The 11084-nt window shown below is 36.4% G+C and overlaps 1 protein-coding gene across 1 annotated transcript; it reads right to left on the reverse strand.

Annotated features, from left to right (window-relative positions):
• Positions 1-761: 761 nt before the first annotated feature.
• On the reverse strand, positions 762-10522 carry LOC133526196 (uncharacterized). The gene is made up of 3 exons (XM_061862708.1): positions 10200-10522; positions 2159-6863; positions 762-1862 (listed from the first exon to the last, which is right to left on the reverse strand). Exons 1-3 carry the CDS (start codon positions 10405-10407, stop codon positions 827-829), a joined length of 5949 nt encoding a protein of 1982 aa, XP_061718692.1. The 5' UTR covers positions 10408-10522; the 3' UTR covers positions 762-826.
• Positions 10523-11084: the final 562 nt, after the last annotated feature.

Genomic DNA, 11084 nt, shown 5'->3' on the forward strand with positions numbered 1-11084 from the left:
GTACCTATTGTAATATTTGTATTGCTATATGAGTTTAAAGTTATTAATACATGAGTATAGTAAATAATCAAATAATGTAATAGACATCCAATGTAAAATCTATGACAAGATAATTGTATATAAAACGACTTGTAAATGTAAATATTTACCAATAAATATCATATCATATCATATCATATCAAGTAGTCAGACCAAGATAAGTTGGCAGCGATTATAACAGCCCAGACCGTGCAAGTGTTACTTTAAACTTCCAACTTTTATGAAATTATGACGTTTACTTGACTCTTGCACAGGCTGGGTTATCAAAATCGTTACCAACTTGGCTTGGTCTGACTCTATGCCATTTTCAAAATTACCCCAATGCACTATACTAAAACCTTTGTTTTATTGTATTTAAGTTTAAGCTTGAACTTAATTGACAACTTAATTTAAAGCAGTTAAGAGTTACCTACGGATAAAAACTTTGTAAAATATCTGTACCTAGTAACTACATGGTACAGTACCCCTAGTGTACATTTATTCGATAGCGAAACGTGACGTACGCGTTTGCGTTAAGCCTTATTTTGAAAACGTCCCGCTTGGCGCGCTGTTTCTAAATCCCATACAAAATGAGACTTAACGCAAACGCGTACGTCACGTTTCGCTATCGAATAAATGTACACTAGGGGTACTTATCATTTAAAATCTTGCAACAGTTATGCAACATAAAATATTATACACAGTAATGGGACAGGTAAGTAGATAGAATGAAAGTCAATAACATTACTAACACAATGTGTGTAATAATGAAATTTAAAAAACTTTTTACACTAATATTATGTTATACCTACACTACACTTATGTAGTTTTGCACCAGTGACGTTAACTCTTTTAGTAGGTGTTCGTTTGTTTCTGCATTGTACCCTACACTGGCAACATTTAGATTTTTGCTCCTCAACATATCCATATTATTTCTAATCGCCGATTTTCTTAACAATATAACTTTTTCACTATCCTTAACTGAGCTACAACATTCTTCTACTAAACTTAAAACTTTCTCTTTAGTTAGCAGCTTGATGGAATTTTTCGATAGCAAACTGTACGTTTTAACATATGAAATCAAACCCTCAGTTTCTAAATCTGCAGTAATATATAGAGTATCATACAAAAGTACAAGTATTTCTCCCTCTATCTCCCTATTCACTCTTATTTCAACAACTTTATCTAACTCCTTGCCGTCGGCGTCTAATTTAGGTGCAGAGATATGACGCGACAACGAATTTATATACATGCTATGGAGAATATTCCTTATAATATTCAAAACTCCCTTTATTAGTGTTTTATCCTCTTTTCTCAACTGTCTTACGACAAAATGCAGCCACGACATAAGACCATATCCTTCTACCAGAATCTGCAACGCTCTAGGTATAGCTACAACAGCTCCTATCGCGCCTAAAATCTTTTCCTTAGTTTTCCTATCACTCAAAACGGAAGAGTAGAAATCCATGATCATTTTCAAGCACATCGTCTTAAAGATTACACTTATATCTGTCATAGTCTTAGTTCCATGCTTAATTATATCTAAGATCCATAGTCTTCTATCGGAAGATTCAACGTCACTGTCATGGAAAAGGCTCAGAAAATCAGGGACGACAGTTAAATCTACGAATTGTTTAGCAATGAGGAAGTTATTGACAGGTTTGTAAAGAGGGTCGAAAGGTGCGGTGCAGACCATGAGGGATTTGGCGAGGTATATAGCGTCGAGTGAGGGGAGACGGGAGTTTTTGAGACCAGAGTCATTTTGGTTGTTGATGGCGGTGGACAAGCTGTGGCGGAGGGTCTCGATGAAGTCCGTGAGGAGGAGCTTGTCGTTCTTGTGTCTCCTGAAATACAATTATAAGTTTTAGACGAATTACGTTCACACACATCAAAGGACAATCTGTAATACATCGCGGAAAGGAAAGGCCTACATGCGTTCCAAAAAGCTGGAGTTTTTTGGGATGGGGTTGCCAAATAGCGGGCCTCAGGCTCCTTTAGACTAGCTACGATGTAGCTAGCATTAAGTTTTCATGTGACAAAAACTAATAATTCAAACAATTAATAAAATCCTTTCCTGTTCTGGTTTACCATTTTACTAGTCTTTTAATCGAAGTCAAAGTTCAAATAAATCGTCACTTACGTTTCAGTTTCCAGAAGCATATGGAACCGATGCAGCACATGGTACGCAGTTGCACGCATATCTGGACAGTGCGAGCTCAACGCAACTACAGGCAGAGACAGCAACCCGCTTCGCAACATCTTGAAACATGACGCCATTGATCCCGGTGCTAACAGGTGGCTTAACAAGGGAAATATGAACGCTGGGTCGTAGATACCCTCATCTGGATCGACGTGTGAAGCATTCACTATGTCTACGTCCTTTAATTCTGTTATTATGGCATCGTATTTCAGTTTTAACGTCATCCGAGTTACATCACCTTCGTAATCTTTTAAAGTTTTGAACTCTTCAGACATAAAGCGTACTGCTTCTTTAATACCCTTGCAACTGTTAGATGAAGGTAGCTCATAATCGTAACTCAATTTTTCAGTCACAGGGAAGTTCCGTACGGTTCTGTCTATAATTTCCTTGTCTAGGAGGTTCATGACTTGATTTGGAGTGGGATGACTCCAAAGAGACGCTGATCTGTTCTTGCGGACAGCGTAGAAGTTAGCGGCGGAGTCTCCCCATAAGTAAGGCTTGTATTCGTTGACTGGAAGTCCATGAGTCTCGTAAAAGTTTAGGATCTTTAATATCAAGCGATCGCAAGGACTTCTAGTGGCGTGGTAAGCACTTAAGAACACTGGTATTTGTTGCGTTTTCATCACTGATTGTTTGCGAGAAAGCAATACGTATAGAAGCTCTATTAACCTCGATTTTATTTCTAAACTGTGATAACTCAGCATCACGTTTAGGAATTCAGAATGTGAAGTTACCATGTCGAAAAGAGTCTCGATATCAGGCTGGTCGTTGGGATAAACGAGTTTTACTAGATTTGTTAATGTCTCAAGCAATAGCGGGCCGGAAGGATTCTCCTGGTCACCTGATCTCACTTTCAGGCAGTTTTTCAAAACAGCCTTGCAGAAGTTTTGCCAAATGGAACTTTCAGTCATTTTTACGAGAGACTCCTTGTTATCAATGTCAAAACCTTTGAAAGATCCAGCAAGTCGAATAACATCGTGGATATTTTGGGAAAGGTCTTTCAATACCTCAGTATTCGATCCTTGTAACGCAATTGTTATCAAATTCAGAGAGGATAGCAAGTAGTTTATAAGGTAGTCTTTCTTGTGAGCTTCTTCAGAGAGACTCATTTTTAAGAAGCTCGCCTGGAATAGATGTATGTGGCTTATTTCAGCGGTTTCAAACTTATGAATCTTGTTAAATATCTTTTCACACTCCTTTTGAGACATACATTCCAATATCAATTTTCTGATGAATTTCCAGGAGGCGACATATACTTGTCCGGCTTTATGTGGTTTTTCTAATACTTTGAATATATTTGTCTTGTATTCCTCGTAGACTTTAGGCAATAAATCCTTATTCGCGACTAGGTAAGTCTCGTGATGGATAATAGCATTACCGAGTGGTAAGGTGAGCTCCCTTTGGCTTAATATGTCTGGTTTGTCGATTTCGTCTTTAAATATTTTGCAGAACTTCTGACTGAATTTGAGTAAAGTGGCTGCGAGGAGGGACGTTGTTTTGCGAATGGAGTTGGCTTGAAAGAAGTTCTTAAACTGTTCCTCACTAACATGTTTCACTTGGTGGGGCTTGTTTTCAAAATATTCTATCAAAGAGTTCTCAATATTTGTCAAGTTAGGAATCACTTCTTTGTTAGTCAGCAAGTTTGTGTACACCTTTACAATGCCCTTGAACACGTCTTTTGGTAATTCGATGGTTACAGTTTTCGAATACTTCGAAACAAGTACTCGAAGTACCTCTAGCATTAGACTTGGTTCTTTATCATCTTTTACGCAAGAACTTGGATCTGCAGTAAAAATGTGTTGTAGCACTGTGACGTCATCCGATTCCGAAAGACCAATTATTTCGAGAACTTTTATTGTGTGATCGCTGTTGACATTCTTCCTTTTATTTATTTTAATAAACGCCTTCACGATTTCACTACGGTTTTTCTGTTGATAAGGCTTTATAACCTTTTGTGTTTTGTTTAAAGATGTCATAATGTCTGAGTGTCGAGTCATCACTTCTAAAAGGAATTTAGTCGCCAAGGTGTTGCACGGATTCTTGCTTAGATCTAAAGGCGTGTAGATATTAAGGTAGTGCGGATTTTTGAAAAGGGACAGTACTATCGTACGACAAACATCTCTCATGTGGCATTTCTTCCCAATAAGGATTAAGCAATCAAAGTATTTATTTATCTTGTTTTGCTGAACTTCCATCAAAGAGTTCATATTTGTTAGCCTTACTGTACAGAATATTAGATACTTCGCCCAAATCAGAAGCTCAGAGCCATCCACAATCTGGGCTGTGTTAACTTTATAAGGAACATCTTCTATGATAATGTCGCATTCTTCTGTAGAAACTTCTTCAAGACATTGGAAGATGTCTCTTAGGAGAATTTCACTGTTGCCAATGATAGATGCAGATATATTTTTAATGGTATCATCCCAGCCTGATAAATTATCCGAGAGAGCCTCAGGTTCCGAAGTCCACCTAGTAACATAACTCCTTGCATCTAATTTGGAATCTCCAATCACAATTTCTGTCAATTCTGGAGAATAGTTCGCGTGCAGTAAATTTGCTACGTAAATTGACAAAAATTGTTTCAAAGATTTTCTTGCTTCTTTGTTGCCTTGTATATATTGCATACAGCCTACGATGAAGAGAGATGGCACTTTGTTTTCTAAAAAAGATGTGTCTTCCGTGTTTTTATTCTTCATAAGATCGTTTAATAGTTTGTCTAAGTTGGCTTCACTGGTTTGATCAAAAATCTCAAAGTTGACAATTTGATTTCGGATATTTTCAGTAAGATCTTTGCTGTTTTCAAGCACATATTGCACTAAATCTCCGATCAAGACGGTAGGGGTAGCACGAGAGTTCCTCAGCGTGTAAAGCATAAGGTGTATTTCGTCTTCATCCCCCTCAAAAATGCCTGTGTTTTTGAAAAACTTGCAAATCGTATCCTTGGCCTCAATCCAAGTATTATCATCCGTGTTTGTGTAAACTTCTAGCATAATGTTGAAAAGATCCTTGAACATTGGATTGTTTAATGAAATTGCTGAGCTGTCTAAAGTCAACCACAAAGACACAACTTTGAATTTCAACAGTGAAACTCTCCCAGCAGTCAGTGTCATTGAGAAGTCTAGAATCTTTTTCATGTCTAAGCTTCCTTCTAGCATTTCGAAGAATGTGGGATGGATGTCGTTGTACAGCAGTAATAGGTCCATTAGATAAATGAGGCTTTCTGTTTCAGATATTTTCGGTAGCCTGTAGTCTTTAGTAGTCTCTGTAACCTCTTTGCCATTTATAACATCTTGAATCAATGTTGCGATAATCGTAGGCACAGGCATGTGTTTTGGGAAAAAGTACTCCATTTTGCTCCTCAAATCAGACATATCTAAATGACTGTCTTCCATCTCCAAAATCCTTATGTACCTTTTCAAACTTTCCAGCATTTTCACTAAAATCTTCACACAGTATAAAGATATAGTTTGATCTTTTCCTAAATTGGTCTGCATGAATTTTAGCAAAGGAATGGGCAAAGTTACGTATCTAGCAAAATTAACCACTTGAATTGATGATAGACTACCCATCCTGGGGACCATATCCTCCGGTTTTAGAACATCCAGCAATTTAATAGCAAACTGTAATGTTTTCTCCCAAATTGGGGAGTGCTGAGGCTCGAAACTCTGCTCCACAACATTTATGATAGCTCTGTGTAAATCAGGACATTTGTGAATTATTTTCAGTATAACTTCACACGCCTCTTCTGTCTCCCACGGCCTTTTTAATGTCAGCAGAGCCTTATACAGGTTCTGATTTTTATTAGCGTCCACCATACCTAAGGTATTATCAGTAAAATATAACCCAAGCTTATGGGAAGTGAATAGCGTCAGTACAATGTCTGATAAAAGTGTCATTATGTCCGGGCGTAGCTTATTTCTCGCTTCCTGACTTAACTCTGGCGGTCCCTTCCAAGAATATAGTTTAAATATATTAAACAGCACTTGGTGACTGAATGTCTTCAGTTTCAAACTCTTTGAAATAAAACTGTTCTCAATAACATTCTTTTTCAAAATGTTTAAAAACATCATCACTGCTTCAGGCTCATCGTGAATTAACCCTGGAATTACTAAAGGTAATAATCCTTGCTTTTCTAATAAAGCTTTAATCAAAGGCAGATGTCCATCAACAAGAAATGAAGTCATGAAATGGACAAATGACGTCCTAACATTATCCTTCTCCTTATAATTCGGCTTTTCAAGTATATACTGCAAATGTTTCGGCGTTAATGGTGCCTGGTTGATAACTTCGACACCCAAATCTGGGTTTAAAGTTACGATTGAAGTCAGGAGTTTAAGGACGATTTTCCTGTGACGTGGACCTGAGTTTTCACTGATCATGATTTCAACGGTTGGCATGAATGTGTTTAGGAAATATCTACTGGCTTCCTCAGTTATTGCAAGCATTTGAGGGTGTGAGGATTGGACTTTCATGATGATGAGGTGGAAGAGATGGAAGGCAGGGGTGGCCAGGGAGAGGTTCATCTTGCTGTCCTGGTTGATCTGACGGAGTATTTCGTGGGAGTTGCCGCCGGCGTTCAGGTACTCTGCCATGTAGTCGACTTCACTGTCGGGGTTCAGGCATACTTGGAGGAACTGGGTCAGTGCTGAAAAATATTTTATTTTATTTTTAATTTTATTGGTTACTAGGAAAATAACATAGTGGAGGAAAATTTTTAAGACAGCAGGCTGTCTGGCAAAGAACATAAAAGTTAATAGACAATAAATTTCTATATTTATTTATTTTATTATTATTTTGGTATTCAGGACAGCAACAGCCGTAAATATACAACTTACATGAGTATTTTTACACAGTATTAGGCCAATAACAGTTATCCATTGGTGGCAAAATAATATACAGATAAGAACAATTAGTCAGTGAATAAGGATTACTGTATTGTTACTAGCTGTGCTTCCCAGGGTTTGCATTTCCAAAAATAAGGTATCTATGTTTTTAGGTTCATTAGTATAGCAGTAAAAGGTAATGGACAGACAGTTTATAGATTAGGCTATACATTAGACTGCTCAATTTTGAACATATTACAAAATTTATAGAAATATAAATAATCCAATAACTTAGTCGACTTTTGTAATCGGGTTTGTTTGCATCAAATCCGTTAGTTCTGATTTATTGCAGACTTGTTTATGATATTGGCTCAATCAATACATATATATAATTGTCATTTATTGATCAAAAATTAGTTTTTTCTTTGTATGGAAAGGTATAACGAATATTTCAAAAATGAATTCCTCGATAACTTGCCCTAGAAGGTAAAAGCAGGAAAGAAATATATTAGCATAGATTGGACCTGGTCAGCCAACTTTTTCCCCCGTCTTTTATGAACTTTGGAAGGCTTTATCTCGGAAACTATTAGGTCTACAGGGACAATTCTGGCCTCCTATTTATTGTAATGAGGGAAAACAAAGATAAATGGACTAGAGAACTTGTGGAGTGGTGCCCAAGATATAACACCAGAAAAAGCGGGCCACAACAGTACAGATGGTCCAACGACCTAAGAAAGACTGGAGGAAAAGCTTGGATGAGTGTTGCAAGAAATAGACCAAAATGGAAGACTTTGGAAGAGGCCTTCGTCAAGGGACGAGTTGGAGTTGCCGATGGAAATGATAAATAAATATACTTACAAATGTAAAAAAAACTTCAATAATAAAGGCTATTTTTATTTTATTTTTATTTATTGTAGCAAATTTAGTCTACTTTAAAAACGCTTTGATATGGTACTATTAAATACTAGTCCTTTATTACAATCACCCAAATCTCAAAAAAACACGAAATTTTCTCGGTTTTCTCAATTTTAGACAAAGTTGAATTCGGTGCTCGGGTCACAAACTTGGATTATTCATTGGGCCAACATCATGAACAAGCTTGCAAAAAATAAGAACTAACGGATTTGACGCAAATGCTAATATATAAAGTTACTGGATTAAAAACTTGACTGTACAAAAAATCTTTATTCAATGGCACAAAAGTCAATTATCTCTGTTTTAGGGTTTCCTAAAAAAAAACGCAATGGTAATAGAATAATAATCATTATAGTTTTGTTATGTCTGTCAGTCCCTCCATCTGTTTGGACCAGGGATCGGAACCGGGTTTTTGGAAAAACTTTGAAATAAACATATATTTCGGTTTATTTTATACTCCAAATATAGGACTTGGTTGTGTTTTTTAGATAACGACTTTGTATTATTAGATTGCCCAATTAGAAATGAAATAATTAACAAAGAACGAAAAAATACCGTTTTCGTTCCCATACAAAAAATACCGGTTTCCGATCCCTGGTTTGGACATCCATCCGTCTGTCCGTAGGTCACAACAACATATCTCAAAAACTATAAAGTATATTTGAATGAAATTTAGAACATAAGTGTATTTTGTGAGCAGACAAGTACTAAGCTGACAATTTAAAATTGAAAAATGTAAATTTTTTATGGGGCTACTCTATACATACATGTACAATATAAGTGAAGAAAATCGTTTTCATTAATGAATGTGTGATGTATTGTGTCATTTGATAGGTCTTTAAAAATAAGGTTAAACTTTCTACAAAAGCTTTTTGATGAAATGAATACTTTTAAAAATGATCACTTCCCTCTTACATTTGAAACAAGCGTATAATTATTATTATTAGTTCTTTATTTCAGATAAAGTTTATCCATAAATTGTTAGTGTGGCTTATGGCTACGTTAGTAACTTAACTACATACTACATTACTTATTTATCACTAATTGCACCCAAAATTTTAAGAAGGGACAATCCACCCTGTCAGCTATGACCTTGAGTATGCTGTTATGACTGCCCCGCACCGGCACAACAGAGACGCTATTCGCATACGCCTGATGGCATAGAAGTCATCAGTTCGTTCCGCGCCGAACATCCCTGAAGCGCTGCAGTACCGAGGCAGTCCCAACAGCATCCTGAAGGCGTCATTATATTGGATTCGGAAGGCGTTGTATGCCTTTTGAGTATAGTTGACCCATAGACTATAGTATAAGACATATAAAAAAAACTAAAAATTATTTAACTTAAAACATTCTTTAAAATTATTTCCATTTATATTGAATGAACATACAGAACTCTGCATTCTACATGCCCGACTTCCACTGGGCCGGTTTTTAAACTCAATAGTTAATGCTGTTAGATGGTATAGTAGATATGACATAGACATACAAGTATAATTGATATTATGACATTTTAGAGAATGTTAGATTGTATAGTAGAATAATATGTTTATAAACACACATTTGTTGACAGTACTAGCATTATGCCTCGTTAAGCCTGCAAGTACTCTGCCTGTCCATATCGGCATACTCTTGCATAGCCAGGGATCGGAACCGGTTTTTTGCAAAAACTATGAAATAACCATATATTTTTATTTATTTTATACTCCAAATACAGGACTCAGTTGTGTTTTTAGATGGTTTCGTATTATTAGATTGCCCAATTAGAAATGAACTAATTAACAAAGAATGAGAAAATACAGTTTTCATTCCCACACAAAAAACTACTAGTTTCCGATCCCTGCTCTCAGCTAACTTTAGACGAGGGAGTTCAAGTACCATTTATACAAATAAAAACAAAGGTATTAAGTCAGCCTTTTGAATAATAACTTTTTACGATAGAGGTCAAATAAATGTTTTTGGCTTACTCAGCTATGATTTGTTCAAATTTTTAAAAGATTACGCACATTGGCTCACAGGCAAATACCAAACGTAAACTTCAGAAAAAAAATATTTCAATGCTTAAATTAGGGATAGATCATTTCAGGCAAGTAACAAAATATTTACTGTGTAGACTAAGGCAATATATTTATGAATAATTGTATTGTGTATAACATCCTAACCTATGCACAATATTAAATTAAAAATGGTGTTGTAATTAAATCTTGAAAATATACTACTAATTGTAAGATATTCTCAATACTCACCCATAGTTTGTCCTGTCTTTGACGCCAGTTCCTTTCTAAAGTGTTTCACATCAAAACCATGCTGTTTAATGTAAGCTTTATTGTGTTCAGCAACTTTTTGAGGTTGTTCCTCGGTTTCTTTTTCATTTTCTTCTTTCGGAACATCTTCGGAATGCTTAACTTTTTTAGGCGCCTCTTCACTTTCGGTATTATATTTACGTTTACCCATTTTGAGTCATTAATGTTAATGTATTAACATGTTTTTTACGAAGACACGTGAGATCGGTGTTATTTTGAAACACTTTGACATTTGTGATTGTGACGGTTTGACAATGGCAGGTGACAGCTCACCTGCGGTCATTTGAGATACTTTTAATAGCGCTGATAAATAGAATCTCAATTACATTCGATTCAAAATAATCGATACAGTTAAGCCAATTTTACACTCGACTTATTAAAGTCCTTTCACACCATAGATGACAGGATCAACGTGCGCCCGTAAGGGACAAAACATACGCAATGCGCCTAATTAAAAACAGGTTTTAACATTCCTGACAACATACCAAAAACAACCTACGTAGCTGGACAAGTAAACGTAGCCAAAAAAAGAATACATTTTACAAGGAATCGAGGAGTAATACAATTTATCTTTACATAGGAGAACGCAGAGGGCCTACCGCTAGGTTAGGCTATGCTAGGCCGTAGAAGCGCTGGTGGCCTAGCGGTAAGAGCGTGCGACTTGCAATCCGGAGGTCGCGGGTTCAAACCACGGCTCGTACTTATGAGTTTTTCGGAACTTACGTACGAAATATCATCTGATATTTACCAGTCGCTTTTCGGTGAAGGAAAAAATCGTGAGGAAATCGGACTAATCCCAACAAAGGCCTAATTTTACCCTCTGGGTTG

The sequence above is a fragment of the Cydia pomonella genome, chromosome 16, assembly GCF_033807575.1.
Source record: "Cydia pomonella isolate Wapato2018A chromosome 16, ilCydPomo1, whole genome shotgun sequence".
Lineage (NCBI taxonomy): Eukaryota > Metazoa > Arthropoda > Insecta > Lepidoptera > Tortricidae > Cydia > Cydia pomonella.

What these genes read in the sequence shown, in the direction of transcription:
- LOC133526196 (XM_061862708.1), bottom strand. Translation starts at nt 10,407, where the DNA reads ATGGGTAAACGTAAATATAATACCGAAAGTGAAGAGGCGCCTAAAAAA. An exon ending in AAAGACAGGACAAACTATGG is followed by an intron (nt 6,864 to 10,199) that starts GTGAGTATTGAG and finishes AATATTTTTCAG; the next exon opens with CACTGACCCAGTTCCTCCAA. An exon ending in ATGCTTCTGGAAACTGAAAC is followed by an intron (nt 1,863 to 2,158) that starts GTAAGTGACGAT and finishes ATTGTATTTCAG; the next exon opens with GAGACACAAGAACGACAAGC.